This window comes from Alosa alosa, chromosome 1 (assembly GCF_017589495.1).
Source record: "Alosa alosa isolate M-15738 ecotype Scorff River chromosome 1, AALO_Geno_1.1, whole genome shotgun sequence".
Classification (NCBI taxonomy): Eukaryota; Metazoa; Chordata; class Actinopteri; order Clupeiformes; family Clupeidae; genus Alosa; species Alosa alosa.
The window spans coordinates 21,468,925-21,486,325 of NC_063189.1; the positions used below are offsets into that span (position 1 = coordinate 21,468,925).

General features: G+C 46.8%; 1 protein-coding gene across 2 annotated transcripts; it reads left to right on the forward strand.

The window, feature by feature from the left end:
- The first annotated feature begins 277 nt into the window (after positions 1-277).
- spag5 (sperm associated antigen 5) lies at positions 278-16,764 on the forward strand. 2 transcript variants are annotated; one of them, XM_048263797.1, is made up of 26 exons: positions 278-797; positions 1,395-1,460; positions 1,643-1,747; positions 1,851-3,859; positions 4,297-4,486; positions 4,630-4,746; positions 5,198-5,290; positions 5,376-5,510; positions 5,934-6,053; positions 6,621-6,713; positions 6,875-7,009; positions 7,150-7,243; positions 7,788-7,935; positions 8,246-8,296; positions 8,505-8,679; positions 8,870-9,003; positions 10,939-11,107; positions 11,327-11,456; positions 12,423-12,509; positions 13,686-13,809; positions 14,048-14,180; positions 15,501-15,581; positions 15,714-15,863; positions 16,244-16,318; positions 16,404-16,484; positions 16,611-16,764. In XM_048263797.1, the coding sequence occupies exons 2-26, from the start codon at positions 1,419-1,421 to the stop codon at positions 16,680-16,682; spliced, it is 4,743 nt and encodes a 1,580-aa protein (XP_048119754.1). In that variant the 5' UTR covers positions 278-797; positions 1,395-1,418; the 3' UTR covers positions 16,683-16,764. The 2 variants fall into 2 exon arrangements, with proteins under 2 accessions (XP_048119754.1, XP_048119760.1); XM_048263803.1 differs by having other exon boundaries at positions 1,395-1,451.
- The last annotated feature ends 637 nt before the right edge of the window (positions 16,765-17,401 follow it).

Sequence of the window (17,401 nt, forward strand, 5' to 3'; positions counted from 1 at the left end):
AAGCGAGCAAAGAAGCGGTTCAGATTGTTGAGCAGAGGGATGTTGCTCTCACAGCTCTGTGGCGCGGGCTTGTAGACAGGTTGGCTCTCGCTGTTCTCATGCCAGCTTCATCCCCAGCTCTGTAGGTTTTGTCTCTGGCCCTCAGCAGCCTGAGGACATCCCCTGTCAGCCATGGCTTCCAGTTAGCCCGAGTGATGATGTCTTTTGTGTGGGTCACATCATCAATGCACTTGGTGATGTAAGAGGTTACAGTGTATACTCCTCTATGTCTGTCTGGTTGTTGTAAGTGGCTGCCTGCCTAAACATTTCCCAGTCTGTTGTGTCAAAGCAGTCTTGAAGAGAATCAGAGGCTCCATCAGGCCACTCTTTTACCTGCTTGCGAACCGGTTTGTTTGCTTTCACTCTTTGTCTGTGTGCGGGCATTAGCATAAGAGTGGTATGGTCAGAAAGTCCAATGTGGGAGGGGGGTGGCTTTGTATGCTCCTTTGTGTGTAGTGTATTCCTGTTGTAATAGGGATTATGATTAACTTTTTACAAATTCAAACCTGGCAGTGATATATAATGTATTTTATTTTCAGGAAATAAATACTGTAATAAATACAAAATCAATCTTTGACACTTTTTCACTCCCGAACATTAGGGGGCGACATGGACGTTATACAGCATAAGTCTTCACAATAATTAGCAAGGAACAAGGATTTCGACCAATAGCGTTACGTCGTGCCAATGTTTGAAATGTTAGACAGGACAGGCGGTTGAATAGAAACACCGTTGTTTACAACAATTTCATCATAAAGGTGAGCGATTTTATACATTTCTACATAAAGCACATACTATGTAGCTTCAGACTTAGTAACGTTAGGAATATACGGAACACACCATAAAGACCATAATGAAGGACTAAATATTCCAAATCATTCAGTAAGCTGTCATAGGGTAACTTTAACGTTAGCTCTCTTGCTAACTAACGTTAATCCTCTAATTTTAGAATAAGCCAACCAGTTAGTGGTAAAGTAAGTCTAACATTAATGTCAGAGAATTAATTTAGCGAACTCATTATTATACTGTGAACAGTCATCGGGGGATGTGTAGGCGTTAACGTTAACAGTTACCTGACGTTAGCAGTATTACCAGTCAAAATGCATTGTTACTGTCATCGGACTAGCAAGCTTGTTGGGTTAACTCATACAGTTAACTTAACTAAGTAACCGTACCTAAGCTCCAAGCAATATCTTTCTATATCCTGTTATTTAATTTCTGTCATTTTGGATTGGGAAAGATAGCTTTATAACAGAGAGCACACAGGGCAGCAAGGGTGATCATGGCTGGTGTTTTTGGGGATGTGACGTTAACGTTATCGTTATCATAAACCTGAGCCCTGCTCTTGTTTTCAGGCTCTGCTTGGGCAACGGCGAAGAATGTCCGCCACACAAGGATCACCTATTAAAGGAGTCAGTGCAGTAAGATTGTATTTATTCTTTTGAAGAAACAATTTCTTATGTGATGCGTATCTACCCTACCTACTCTGAAGTGGGTATTTTACATGCTAAATGAAATGTGTTTGCAGTGATGAAGACATGGAATATCAAGATGTGCTTAATTATTCAACACATACTTTTGTCTTACATCATTCTTCCATCAGCCTGTGAGGACACCCCTCCGAGATGTACAGAATGAACTTGCCCCCAGGCAACAGACCCACAAGTTCAAATCAGTCATGTCTGAAAGCACCACACCTGGAAAAAAGGTAACAAAAAGCATCAAATCTGTTTTTATATATATATATATATATATATATATATTCTGTAGAGTACAGGGCCTAAGCATCAATGTTTATGCATTTCAAACAGGGTCACATCACAAGTTGCCACACAGCGCCACGATATATTGAGGATCATGTTGATGAGATGCAGAAGACCCGTTGTGAGTCTACCTATGAAACTTCAAATACGGACTCTTCTAGTGGCTCTCCAGACGACCCGGGAGACATAACATACAAGTCGTTTGTGTGTTTAGGAGGAGAAATCCAGCTCTCTGATACATTAAATGCAGCAGATGTCACTCAGGGCATTCCACTGGACAGCAACAGTCATTCCACATGTGTTGACGGTGAACTAGCAGAGGGAAGTTTTCAGAGCTTTCATGATGGCGAGCCCCATTTTGATCATCCATACTATCAGGCAGAGAGAGGCATGATTTCATCCAGCGATGTCTCTGCTGTCACTCCGAATGTCACAGACATGTCTGCTTTTCCAGACAACCTGTCTGCATCACATCTTCCTGTTACACACCAGAGTACCACAGACATTGGTGACATTACATTCAAGTCGTATGACTGTTCTGGAGTGCAGATTGAGGTGTTGGGTACCCCTGACAAAACCTCTGAGCTTTCAGCTTTTTTCAAGAATTTATCAGTGCAGGACTGTCAAGCTCTTTCACAGAGCACTGTCAGTTTTGATGGAAGTGAAGAGGTGTTGCTTAGAAGCATCCAGCATGCAGATCATCCATATTGCAATGCGGAAAAGAACACGATTAGGGAGCCTGCTGAGATGTCTCATGATGTAGACCAAGCATTGGAAGAAGACCTTGTTTTTCAGATGCATTCCCAAAGCCATGTAGAGAGCTTGCTTCAAGTTGAAGAGGCAAATACCGATGCAGGTTCAAGTAATGGACAGATTGAAGACATTACATTCAAATCCTTTATCTGTATGGGAGGGGAGGTTGAGGTTGAGGTTTTGGAAGATGCCTCCATACTATCAGAAAAATCTGCTGTCATCATGGAGGAAAAGATACTGGAAAACAGTCAACTATCTGTCAATGTCACCATACATGAAGAGGAGACCAGTGCTGCTGTGCTACCTGGAGAAGGCCATGTTGATCATCCATACTCTGAAATCCAGAGGCCTTTTGCTAGTGATGTCACTGTCACTAACACATCGTCGGAGATCCTTGTCGGTTCAGAGAGGAGAGTGGATGAAGACTGCAGTGGCGCTCAGTTCAATTGTACGAATGACCAAATGACTTCGGTGCACGGAGAGGACAGTGCAGTGCTTTCGTATGACCGAGACTCCAGTAGCTGCACTGATGATGTATGCACAAAGGGTTCTGCACCTGTCCCTGAAGACAATGTGATGACGGCATCGTCTGCAGGCTCCCAGCATGTACCACCAGAGAGGAGCAGCGATGGCCTGGACAGCGCTCTGGGCTCGTCTGAAAACCCCCTTCAGACATCTGAGAGCGAACCAGAGGAGATGCGGCGGGACAGCCCACAGCCTGTGCTGGGGGAGCTTCCGTTTGTCCACTCCCAGCAGCTCTCCGCCCCCTCCACCCCGAAAGCCTCCTTCTTATGCAGGAGCATCCTGCTGGACCCTCAAGCCGACGAGCAGGACAGCCGCCTCTGGGCCGGCGCTCTGGACAGCCCCCTGCCGCCTCCGCAGCTCAACTCCACCGCCCTGCCCTCCAGCCTCACCTGCATGTCCGTTCCTCCGTCTCCCCCTGGCCAGGCCCTGCCTGCGACTCCAGAGGCACCCGTGGCTGCAGTAGTGCGCACAGCTCCTCATCTGGACCCAGCGGCCGCCCAGGCAGCCCTGCTCGGGTATGGCCCACTGCAGGAGCAGCTGAGGCAGATGGCGGAGCTGCTCATCGCGGCATCGGGGAACATGGCCCCTCGGCCTGCGGTGGTGGAGTACCAGCATGCTGTGGCGGCCACCACGCCGGTCAAGCAGCGGAGTGTGTCAGTGTGTACGTCGCCAATGCAGTGTATGGAGCGCAGCATGAACACGTCGGTCCAGCCGGTGGTGGAGGTGCTTGTGTCAGATGCCAGTACCACCACAGACTCCTTGCTATGGAGTTTGTCCACGTAAAGCACTTTTATAATACCACATCTCACCTTTTATGAGCTCTGGTTTTATGTTTAACTATTGATGGGCAAATGAAGCTTTTGTGAACCACTGAACCACGGCAGTGTGAACCTAGCGACACTAGCTGGAAAGCAAAAAGATGGCCGCCACACATACATTTTTTCAACATAAAAGTCCTTAGCAAACCAATAATTTTGGTTACATATACTGGTTTGGGTAAGGACTTTTATGTTGAAAAATCTACATGTGGCAGCCATATTGGATTTTTCATTAGTGTTGCTAGCTTCACACTGCTGTGGGTTTAGTGGTTCACCAAACCACTAAACCACAGCATCACTTTTGCCCATCACTTTTTGCCCATCACTATGTTTAACATGTTTCTTCTTTGCCTCTCCCACCGTCTCTTAACCCTTTGTTGTGTCCCTCTGTCCTGCAGTCTGAGCTCTGGCGGTTTGGAGGCTCTCCCGAGAGCTGAGTTGGAGCAGAGGCTGACCTCCTACGTCATCATGTCAGAGGCTCTGCTGCAGCAGCTGGCCTCTGCCCGGGCCCAGGCCCCCAACTCCGGCCCACCACCCTCCGACATGCGCAACCAGCTCATCCAGACAGACCACACTGAGCTCAGCCAGGTGACCAGGCAGCCTACATCTCCCATAATCCCTCAGGAGACTTGTGGAGGCTGCTGTTTTGGTGAAAATTATGAGCACATTGTTAGTGCTTAGAGGAGTCAAAACCATGTTGAAGGCTAATTTAAACGTGTTCACCATTTCAGATGGAAACTTATAAAGACCTGTATGTTATCGCCTTGGACAAGATTAAGAGTCTTCAGCAGGATCTACAGGATCTTCAGAACTTGCGGCACAACATGCAAGCCATGTTATCCAACATGGTGGGAGAAAATGCCTAATTCCATTGTAGCTGTATATACTAGGACATTTACATTAGAGAGGCACCGGTCCAATACTGATATCAGAGATCAGTCCAACACTGACTGAAATAGCTGGATTGGGTATCGGGAACAATGGGAACAATCCATTCAGCTCAATTCTATGTTTACATTGTGTGTGTGCTATATAATGTGTCAGCACTCAGCAGTGTGCTGGGAGACCTAATATAGATCTAATATTGCATGGAGGGAGCAAAAAACAATGGGTGAGCTTTGCAACAAGATCTAAAGCTGCTTAGTGTTAAACACTTATAAAACAAGGATGTCGGATTGGTACTCGGAAGTCCAGTAATCGTTATCGGAAGTGAAATAGTCGGATCGGTGCATCCATAATTGTTGTTATGTGAGTGTAAAGTTATTTTGTACTGTGCTCACGGAGTTACATATTTTATAGGCGGCCGTGAAGACAGATGCTGAGGACACTTTGGCCTCCATGAAGGAAATTGGTGATCTTGTTACTGCAGATCAGAAGGACATGTCGAGACAGGTTAGCCACTCCCTTTTTTGAGATGATAACTGAATGCGCTAGGCCTTTTTATGTGGGATTTGCTCACTTGCTGTCTGCCTTGCAGGTGTCTCAGATGAGGTCCCTCTATGGGAAGTGTCGGGAGACCCTGAGAAAGATGCAGCAGAAGACCAGAGACTGCCTTCAGCAGAGGGATGACATGAGACAGAACATGGAGGAGGCCCTGCAGGACAAACAGGCGGTAAGAACGCCTTCCCCCTCATAGTGATTAACAGAACAGCCAATAGCAAAGCACGTGTTTTTATGTCACTACTGTCATCATTACTGGGGATTTTGAAATGGGACTAAAAGACACTGTCTTTTGTGTTTGTTATTTTTTAAATGTATTTCTCATGTCTTGATGTCACGGGTACGCTGGCGACTACGCCGCTCCGTCCGGCATCTTTTTGTCTTTTTGTTATGTGTCTTCTATGTGAACTGTGAAGCGCTCTGGGTTGCACTCTGTGCATGTTAAATGCGCTATAAAAATAAAACTGACTTGACTTGACTGTGATGAACAAATTTATAGCGATAAGTTCATAGCCTTGTTACTGTCGTTAGTTCACTGGAGGGATCATCATGACTTAATAAGGTGGTGGTGACGGCTGCTTGTTTGCTCCCCCAGGCCTTCAGTGTGGTGGAGCAGCTGCGGGCTCACTGTGCGTCTCAGCTGGCCGAACTGGAGGAGAGTGTGGGCTCGCACCAGCAGCTCCTGGAGGCCCTCAGACGCTCCTGCCCTCTGCAGGTCAGTAGGGAGAGCTGCACCTCCGCTGCTGCCGTCTCTTTGGCTCGCTGCTGGGGTGCACAGGACTTCGGTGCCTGTGGCGGGTACTCATAGCCTGACGAGCCAGACCCACATTAAAATGTAGGGTCTGGGCACTCACCGTGCTCAGTCCGAGGGACGGGATAATCGGTTGTCTTTCAAATTCCCTCTGCACGCAATAGGACAGCGCTGAGTCCCATGTGTTTTCCCACCAGCGGAGCTAGTTGGCTAGTTCAAACTTTTGCCATCTTTAAAACAAGCTTAACTCGTGTCACACTGTTGGCCAACAGCAACATCCATCTTCTTTGTTTTCAAGTAGCAGGGAATTCAAGCCAAACCGTTGCAACTCTGCCATCAATCGTTATGTTAAGCCCGCCTAACGACTCTATTTGATTTGATTGGCCTGATAGAAGTTTAATTTTTCGAGCTCACAAGCCAACGGAGAGTTGCTAGACTAGCCCTGGAAGCAAATGTAATTTGCTGCCGCTAGGGTGCGTCTAGATTTCTAGGCTAGGGTACTCATCCTTTCATTATTGTTTTTGACCACAGGCTTCATTTAACAACGCTTACGTGGAGACTCTCAGTGAGGCCAAGGAGCTTTTGAAGGTCAAGTTGGAGGACCATGCTAGTTTGCAGGAGGAGGTAGGTCTGTGCATGACCAGAGCCAAGCACACAGACGCCATTTGAACCCAGTTCAGTTCCGTGATGGCTGCCTGCTGGTGTATGTATGTGTGTGTGTGTGTGTGGTGTGTGTGTGTGCGTGTGTGTGTGTGTGTGATCCGTGTCCGTGGTTTTGTGTGCAGCTGGGGCGGGCGCGGTCCCTCCTGCAGAGGACCAGGCCAGTGCTGCAGCAGCTGCACCAGAGGGCCTCCGCCGCGCAGGAACAGAGCGAGCGCGACCGGGCCGAGAGGGAGCAGGCCCTAGAGGACAGAGCCCAGGTCAGACAGGCACCACCACAGGCCCTCAGAGATGTCATTTGGCCAGTAGAATGGCTCTCAGAAACAGTCGATTCTTGGACTGTTTTTACTGTGTTTTACTGTACTGATTTGGGCGTTTGTTATTTTTGCCCATGACACAGATCCAACAGGAACTGGAGCAAGAACAAGCAAGTCTTCAGGATGCAGAGCAACAGATTGTAGATTTAAACACTCAGTTGACTATCTTGAATGCAGGTTAGTCAGCTGTCATGTTTTACTTTACTTTTTTTTAATTTATTATTTTAAGTTAGCTGTGGTGCGTGGGGTCAGCTTATCACAAGCAGTGTAATTGAATTCATGGACATAAATGCACAATGCAACAGTTTGATTCTGTTAAATCAGAGGGGATTTCTTTTTCTAGAACCAAGATCTCTGTTTCCATTCCCATCCCATCTTGTGTTAGAAACATATAGAAAATAAGGAGGTCTGTGAGATGATGTTGCAAGATAAAATATTAATTGTCACTCCTGGGCAGATTCTGCCTCAACCTTTCAATATTCAAGGTGTTTGTTCTCTGAGACATTTTGAACTGACTGTGATCCTTGCTTGTGTAAAAGCTGTGTTGTGTGAAAACGATAAGTGAGCCCCAGCATTATAACCTGTTCAAGTGAGCCCCAGCGTTAGGCTATAACCAGCATGAGTAAACCCCAACGTTAGGCTGTAACTAGTATGAGTGAACCCCAGCGTTAGGCTATAACCAGTATGAGTGAGCTCCAGCTAATCTGTGTCTCCTCTGCAGAGATGGGGGTTCTGCGGCAGCAGATTGCGGAGGTGGAGGAGGAGCGCGACCAGTTGCAGCGGCGCAGCACGGAGCTCTCGGCCACAGTCACCTCCACCCTAGCTTCCTACGCCTTCCTGGAGCAGGCCCTGGGCAGCGAGACCAAGAAGTGGGTTCTCTACACCTGCACACACACCTGCACACACTGTCTGTGGGTTGATTAGTACACTTACAAGAAGATGACTAACCAATAGTGTATTGATTGACATTACTTTATCATCATTAGTAATTGATAATTATAATTAATATTTTCTAACAGATAAGAGCAGTTATTATTTTGTATGTGTTTGAAGTAGTGCACACTTGAGGTGAAGAATATCAACAGATATTATGCAAACAGTGCATACTCGGTCAGGCTTGAGTGGGGTTTGGGAGAGTATAAAGATTGTAATTCTGTCTGGATGTTCTGCCATCTTCAGAATGCAGCAGTCTAACCACGAAGCCCAGGAAGCCAGAGAAATAGCCAGTGGGTAAGTAAGGTTACACACACATGCTCTCAATTCAATGAGTCAATTCATAACCTCAACTCAATCATAACTCTTCAGCAGTCTGTCTGTACCAGTAAAGACTATATGTCCACAGGTTCATTTGACTTGTATTTTGATTTTTGAGTTAGTCAGGCATCTATATACTCTACTTGGTAGTTGATTACTGTTTGTGTGTTTGTTTTCTGAGCAGTCTAGAGCAGGCTCTGGAGGCATCCCAGCGGCAGGTGCTGGAGCTGACCGAGGCCCTGGCCCAGAGGGACGGCCTGGTGAGTGAGCTCTGTGCCCAGGCCGAGAGCCACACTACCCAGCTGCGCCGGCTGCACAAGCTCGAAGCCGAACTGTCCAGCTCCAAGGAGATGAACGAGGTGAGTTCATCCACAGCGCTCCACAGCGCTCCATAGGGGGGTGGTTTAGGTCTTCTGAACAGTAAGGTGGAGCCAAGTATGGAACCAAGTGTGCAGTGGTTGTGTGTGTGTGAGGTGTGTGTGTGTGTGTGTGTGTGTGTGTGTGTGTGTGTGTGTGTGTGTGTGTGTGTGTGTGTGTGTGTGTGAGCAGTTCCTGCAGATGGAGAACGAGTTGACGCGGGAGCAGATGTCAGAGAGTGAGGGGATGCTGCGCACCCACCTGCAGGGCCTCAGGGAGAGGAACCTGGAGTGTGAGGATCTCAAGCTGGCCCTCTCCCAGCTCAGGTGAATTATGCCACACCACACCATGCCATACCACACCATACTACAGCACACCACACCACACCATGCCACACCACACCATGCCATACCATACTACAGCACACCACACCATACTACAGCATACCACACCATACTACAGCATACCACACCACACCATGCCATACCACAGCACACCACACCATACTACAGCATACCACACCATACCACACCACACCATACCACACCACATACCACACCATACTACAGCACACCACACCACACCACACCACACCATACTACACCACACCACACCATACTACACCACACCACACCACACCACCACACCACACCACACATACACCACACCACACCACACCATACAGCACACCCCTACACCACTACAGCACACACCACACACCACACCATACTACAGCACACCACACCATACCACACTATGCCATACTACAGCACACCACACCACACCATACCACACCATACTACACCACACCACACCACACCACACCACACTACACCACACCACACCACACCATACTACACCACACCACACCATACCATACCACACCACACCACACCATACAGCACACCACACCACACTATGCCATACTACAGCACACCACGCCACACCACACCATGCCATACCACACCATGCCAAACCATACTACACCATACCACACCATACTACACCACACCACACCACACCACACCACGCCACACACCACACCACACCATACCACACCATACTACAGCACACCACACCACACCACACTATGCCATACTACAGCACACCACACCATGCCACACCACACCACACTATGCCATACCACACCATACTACTGCACACCACACCATGCCACACCATGCCACACCACACTATGCCATACACCACACTATACCATACTACAGCATGCCACACCATGCCACACCACACTATGCCATACCACACCATACTACAGCACACCACACCATGCCACACCACACTATGCCATACCACACCATACCACACCACACCACACCATACTACAGCACACCATGCCACACCACACCACACCACACCACACCACACTATGCCATACCACACCATACTACAGCACACCACACCACACCACACTATGCCATACCACACCATACTACACCACACTACACCACACCACCACACCACACCACACTATGCCATACCACACCATACCACACCATACCACAGCACACCACACCATGCCACACCACACCACACTATGCCATACCACACCATACCACACCATACAGCACACCACACCACACTATGCCATACCACACCACACCACACTATGCCATACCACACCATACTACAGCACACCACACCATGCCACACCACACTATGCCATACCACACCATACCACACCACACCACACTATGCCATACCACACCATACCACAGCACACCACACCATGCCATGCCACACCACACCATGCCACACCATACTACACCACACTATGCCATACCACACCATACTACACCATACCACACCATGCCACACCACACCATGGCCTTTCAGCATGCTGTGTGCCTCTGTTCCTTCAGAGGGAGCTGTTCCTATCACCAGACACACTCAGGCAGGTGTTCTCTTGTAATCAGTGAAGTTGCTGATTTTCATGTATGAAAGAGCTCTTTGTTGGATCTAGGAAGATACCACAACCAAGGAAGACACTGATGTATAGTAATCAGAAGTTTTATTGAAAGTTAGATGCTTAAAGTATTGTGATGTAAGATATGTTTGTTAGGGCTAGGTTTTTAGCCATATCAAATGCACCTAGTAGTAAAAAGCACCTAGTAGTAAAACACCATGCAAAACTGAAAAAAAAAAATACAAAGCAAATACTAAAGCAGTCCAGACTGGCGAGTCTGTAAAGGGGCTGTTGGTTTTGAGCACGTGTGTGTGTGTGTGTGTGTGTGTGTGTGCAGGCAGGAGCGGGACGCTCTGCAGGAGGAGCTGTCCAGCAGCACCACCCGAGCCCAGGCCATGCTGCTGGAGCAAGGGGAGCAGCTGACCCAGGCCACCAACCACGTCACCATGCTGCAGCATCAGGTGCTATGCTTCAACAGCACCCTGGAGCTCGCCCTCTCCGCCACGGTACGCACGTCACACTCATATACACACACATTCACAAACGTTTTTCACATAGATCACCTCTCACTATCTCACATATCACTATCTCAACATTTAGCCACTTCTGTGCTCTGAAAGACCGGACATGTAACAACTTGCGGGCCACTGCTAGTTAACACTGATGTTAACAGCCTTCTGTCCACTCCGTGTGTGTGTGTGTGTGTGTGTGTGTGTGTGTGATAGGCATCAGAACCCTCTATGGAGGACGAGGCTCCAGAGCAGCCAGCCTCATTTGTGGACTCCATCATGAAGGCCATGACCCATGAGGAGGACAAGGAACAGGACCAGACTAACAAGACGTCTGAGGACACAGGTGCTTCACTATCCATCACTGCTGCACATGCTCAGTACAGTCATGTTCTAAACATGGGCTCTGTTGTTTATCCATAATGGCTGATGGCTGAAATGATTACTGAACTAGAAATCATTTGAGCGTATAGACCAGTGTTACTCATTGCGCGGCTCGCGAGCCACATGCGGCTCGTCAAGCTATAATTGGTGGCTCGCATGCAGCTTTGGCGAGATTTCGCCAAATTTGGTTTTACTCATTTTGAGTAGGCCTAAACTGTTCACCAAAGACCATCATCTTTGGCCCCAGCTTGATAAAAACAAAAGCAGGCTCTGATTTAGCCTAGTCTACTGTATGACTTCAACGAGGTGATCTTTAATTTGGTTCTGCTTACAGTATCTCACTGCCACTTGCAACGCCTTTGAATGCAATCCGCTGCCCTGTTTACCGGCAATGCTACAGCAGACTTAAACTGCCACCTTGTGGCGATAAGATGTAATACATTTCATGCAGCTGCGTTTATCACGGAAAGCGCGAATGTGCTATGTGGCCATTTCTAAATGGGACCCACTGTAGGCTATGTGGTAACACAGCCAATATATTTTTTCAAATGTGCTTCATAAACATACAATACTGCACTACAAAAACGCAAACATCTGAATTATACTTCTTCCTTCACCCAAATAATGAAGGTGAAAGGAAGTTATTAAGCATTGGCTGTATATATTTATCTGTATTGGCTGTGTTATTTCTTTTTTTTGTGGGATATTTATATGTAGAAATGCACATTTGCAAAGGTGAGTTGTTGTAAAAGTGGCTCTCTTTTTGATTTTGCACTGCCAGTGTGGCTCTTGTGAAAAAAATAGTGAGGATCACTGGGATAGACAATACCGGTAGTTCATTTTTTACCCTCAGTTTTTTACCCTTTTGAAACTTTTTTTTTTACCCATTTCATTTTTTAAAAATGTGAATGAAATGATTTGCAAACAGAAGTGGAGGATGGCCATGCTGATGGATTGAGCAGTACACACAGTGCCTTCTCCCGTGTGCCGGCTACTACGCCCAGAAAACACCAAGGTACTGCTACCCCTGTTCATCATACTTTATTATTTACAAGCCACAACACATGCCAGCCCTGGTCTCCACGCCACATGCACATGTTGATGATCTCTGCCACACTTCATCATAGTTAAGGTTTTTCATGTGACGTATTCTAGGTTCTATAAGCTTTGTTTACATCCACCTGGTAGGCAAGGGACACGTTGAACCTATTGAACGTTGTTGTCTGCAGCCGCCTCTCTGTAGGGTACATCTCTGTATTTCAGCAATGTATAAGTATAAGTATATGTATAAGTATATATATACTTTTTGGATCCCGTGAGGGAAATTTGGTCTCTGCATTTAACCCAATCGGTGAATTAGTGAAACACAAACAGCACACAGTGAACACACAGTGAGGTGAAGCACACACTAATCCCGGCGCAGTGAGCTGCCTGCTTCAACGGCAGCGCTCGGGGAGCAGTGAGGGGTTAGGTGCCTTGCTCAAGGGCACTTCAGCTGTGGCCCACTGGTCGGGGCTCGAACCGGCAACCCTCCGGTTATAAGTCCAGAGTGCTAACCAGTGGGCCACGGTTTAGGCATCAATAAAGGTGATGATGAAACGTTATCCCATTGTTCAATATTTGATAGCCTGTCACAGGAACGTTATTTCACTATAATCGCCCTGATTTGGTGCATTGATCTGTAAAGTTATGGAGGCAAAGATGTAGCCTAACTTTTTTTCTCTGGTAAAAACTCGGTTTACACAAAGACGATAGACTTTCTTAGAAGCTGTGAAATTTGGCCAGAAATGAGGCATACATGTTTTCCCTCTGAAACTTGACACAAAATGAAACAATATTTGATCATTTAACTTTAACTGAACAGCGACAGGTTTTGGTAGGCAGACTTAGTAGACGTTTAAAAGGCACTGTTATAGCCAGCGTCAGTCAGCATCATGTAACATTCATGCCGTTGAAGTCATGAATCCTGTAACATATAACAAGGATGGCTTATTCGAAGACGATCTGCATGGATTACCACCCAGAAAAACTCAGAATGTGAGATTATTAAAGTTCATTAATTGTATGAAACGATTTATTAGTTAGCCATTGCAGCTACACAGCCTTCCTGTTGAATGTGAGGCTGCTTAGACTGCAGGGCTATATGATTGATGATGATGATGATGGTGATGATGATCGTGTGTGTTAACAGATCAGGAGAGCTCTGTTGTGCAGGCGGTGACCAAGCTGTCTGAGATGTTCACTAAGCTCACCACCACCCTCCAGCAGTTCCAGCAGCACCAGGACACAGAGCAGGAGCAGCTCCATAGAGCCAAGTAAGGGCAATTTTGCATCCTCCTGGAGCTTTTAGCCTGAATCTGAATGGGGTTCATCTGGTGAATTTGTACCAATCTCATGTGCTACCAAATACGTCAATGACTGAAAATGGTTTCTAGAATATGCATGCAGTATAATTATGTAGTGCATGTGCCTCAGTAGTCATTGATCCTGATTCCTGTGTTTAAGCTCTAACCTATTTCTACTGCCTGCTTTGTCTCTCTGTGTCTGTTTCAGGGAGGAGCTGCAGGAGGAGCTGCACGAGGAGGCCCACAGGCACCAGCAGGAGGAGCAAGAGCTGCGGGAGCAGCTGCAGCGGCTGCAGGCCCAGCTGGAGAAGGACGCCACCGCCCTGCAGCAGAAGGCCCAGGTACGAGTGTAGCCTGTGAGGTGTTGTCCAGTCCGGACCCAGCCCCAAAACCCACGGGTGCTAGCGGCTATCGCTAGTATGTCTCTTGGATGTTGGGAGGGATGTTTAATCACTGTCACTATACCCACTGGCTACCATTACAGCAGCACTGCGCACATACTCATACGACTCCACACCTCTGACTTAACACTGGCATTACTGCCAGCAGGAGTGGTAGAAGTACCAGTCATTACATCAGTAGTTCTGTAAAGGATGATTGAGGAGTGGCCCAGTTCTAATGTTCTGCTCTGTTCTGATGTTGGGTGGCCCAGTTCTAATGTTCTGCTCTGTTCTGATCTTCTCTGTTGGGTTCTAATCAGGGTTTCCATTGTCCAACAAAATTAAATCTCTCCGATTGTTCGACTGAAATTGGCTAATAATCCCGTCCCCCTAACACAATCTGTATTTGAGAATAAGCCTAAAATGTAGGCCTATACTAAAGCAAGAATAAGTCCTTTGGCTATTTTTTAAAGGAACAGGCTCTAATGTTTGAAAGTTATTAAACAACATGCATATGCTGCATTTCAAATAAAGCGCACACATCTGTCGGAATCAGTGACGTTGGAAGTGCGGGGGGTGCGGTTGCGCCAAGACATTTTCTGTGTAGACAGACCCATGGCTACACTGGACATGTAGCTTTGTTCTGTCCCCAGAGCATGCTTTCTCTCTCTATGATCTGCAGGGTTAGGGCCTCCTGGACAAGGAGATTGCTGGTCCGCAGATAATTTGCGGCACAATCGAATGGTATCATTGAACCACGGACCGATAGAAAAAGAAGCTAAAAATTGTAGTTTTAGTACAATTTTAGTCGGTAGTGGTGCAAGCGCTCATTCAATGTGTGTGGGCATCTGCGCAAGAGAAACTGTTGAACCACTGGAGATAACATGGGTAGCAGCAACAAACAACGTAGCCTATTTAAAACAATGAACGAAGCGGATTCTTGCTGTCCACTAAAACAGCAAAGAGACTGGCTAGATCTTTAAATTGACACTAGTTAAGCATGTTTAAGTTAGGCTAATGAACATGTTGCATTCTATACGGCCTGATTATGTCATTCTTTAAGCTACATAGCCTGTCTCCAATTTTCCTCAACTTTGATTAATTAAGAAGCGATAATAGGATATTTGACCGGCATATCATCAAAATGTCCGGAAAACGAAACCGACCGGCACCATTTTTTTCAAGAGGAAACTCTGGTTCTAATGTTCTGCTCTGTTCTGATATTGGGTGGCTCAGTTCTAATGGTCTGCTCTGTTCTGATGTTGGTTGTTTTTCTGTCAGGATGAGAAGACACTGAACAAGTTGTGCGGTGAGATGGACAAGAACCTGGAGCAGGCCCAGAAACACAGAGCAGAGAACATCGTAAGTGCTGCTGAGTCCCGGCTGACCTGTGGGGAGGAAAAGCTCACTATTGTTCTCCAGCATGTCGTTGGTATCCGTCACTCCTCTTGATTCTGGGAGCCGTGGTTGATTGTATGTTGTGATGGGTGACAGGAGTTGCGGAGGGAAGGGGCGGAGTTGCGGCGGGCGCTGCAGCAGTCTCAAGTGGAGGCTCACGTTCTGAAGGAAGAGCTGAACCGAGCCATTGGCCAATCGGCTTCAAGCACCAAGGCCATGGATGAGAGGATCCGCCTTCTTAAAGAGGTTTGCCGGGACACAAAATGCCAATCTAATTTTGAGCTTCATTATGTGTGATCATGCATTAATGCCCTCACTCAGTTTTAGCTGATCCTCAGATATGCAGTCACTCCCTGCCAGCCCATGATTAGTGAAGCCAGAATGAGTGCACATTCTTGGTGACGTATGAGACTAGACATGAAAATGCTTTTTGTATTTGTGAACAGCAGGGGGCAGAACATCCCACGTTTGCCTCTGAAGAAGCCTTAATTCCTCTGCTTAGTTCTCTATTCCATAGTGAATGCAGCAATAGAGTTTACCATTAATGTTTTCACACCTGAAGCTTTGTCTCTCCCCACCAAAATGTCCTGCCACAGATAGACACAGTCTACATGTTCTTCCCACAGGTGGAGAAGCTGAAGCAGAGTTTGGCTGAGGTGGAGGAGTCCAGGTCCAAGCTTATGGAGAGAGCAAAGAGACATGTAAGTGCCCCCATCCCTGCTTATTCGATCACTCAGTTCCTAAAGACATTCACTACAGACGTCTCATCATCCTGCTCTTTGGCAGCAAACGGTCCACATGATGAACCAGAACAAGCTGGAGCGAGAGCTGCATCTCCTGGACGACATGATCGAGACCGTCAGGAAGGTGAGGCCCGACCCACGTTATCTCGACGGAACGGTCACTCAGAGTGACTCCTTTGTTATGGGACTTGCAGTTGTTCCTTTTGTGCTGTCTAGCTGTGTGATGACCATGTGGTGTCTTTGTTCACAGACTTTGTCCTCTGTGCCGCATGTGGTGAAGAGCTCTGCGGAACTGCAGAAACTGTTGGAGTTTCTTGGATGAAGATGTACATAATAGGGTCATTTTTTTTGTTAGTGTTAACATTTTTTACATAAATATTAGAGAAATAAATAAAGTTGTTCTATGGAGTTTTCTGTATGTTTGTTGTATGTAGATGTGTGCATATTTGCAAATAAACAACTACCAGGAAACTAGAGAAGAAAACTGCTAATGTCTTGTCAGTGAACTGACTGACTGTTGTAGTGGGATCTGGTGATGCGGTCAGTTTCCAGGAGAGCCAATGTCATCCTGTGAAATCTGTTTATTTCCTACAGATTTTTGACACATCATTGTACTAATTAGTGGTATATACCATAGCAACAGCTTTTGAGATGAGAGATTGAACAAAATTCTCCTGCCGTATATTTTCCCTACAAGTTTTAAGTTTATTGGCATTTCAACAACACCATGGATTGGGATAAAAAGCAAAGACCAAATTTCCCTCACGGAATCAAAAGAGTGTGTGTATATATATATACTTATCCTCTTTTACAGTTGATGGGAAAGTGCCTCATAGTAACTTATAGAGAAAGTCCACCATCCATAGTGGCAATTTGCAAACCCCCTGCATCATCATTCAGAGTGCCCTTTAATCCCTGCTGTCAAGAGTGAGTGGAGATGTGCTTTCTGCTGCTGGTGGGGGTTCTGGATGCCTGCTGCAGACACTGGGTCCATTCTTATAGCCGAGTGGAACAAGTCTCCTAATTAATCATCGTAATGTG

What these genes read in the sequence shown, in the direction of transcription:
- spag5 (XM_048263797.1), top strand. Translation starts at nt 1,419, where the DNA reads ATGTCCGCCACACAAGGATCACCTATTAAAGGAGTCAGTGCA. An exon ending in GCCAGAGAAATAGCCAGTGG is followed by an intron (nt 8,297 to 8,504) that starts GTAAGTAAGGTT and finishes TTTTCTGAGCAG; the next exon opens with TCTAGAGCAGGCTCTGGAGG. An exon ending in TACGCCCAGAAAACACCAAG is followed by an intron (nt 12,510 to 13,685) that starts GTACTGCTACCC and finishes GTGTGTTAACAG; the next exon opens with ATCAGGAGAGCTCTGTTGTG.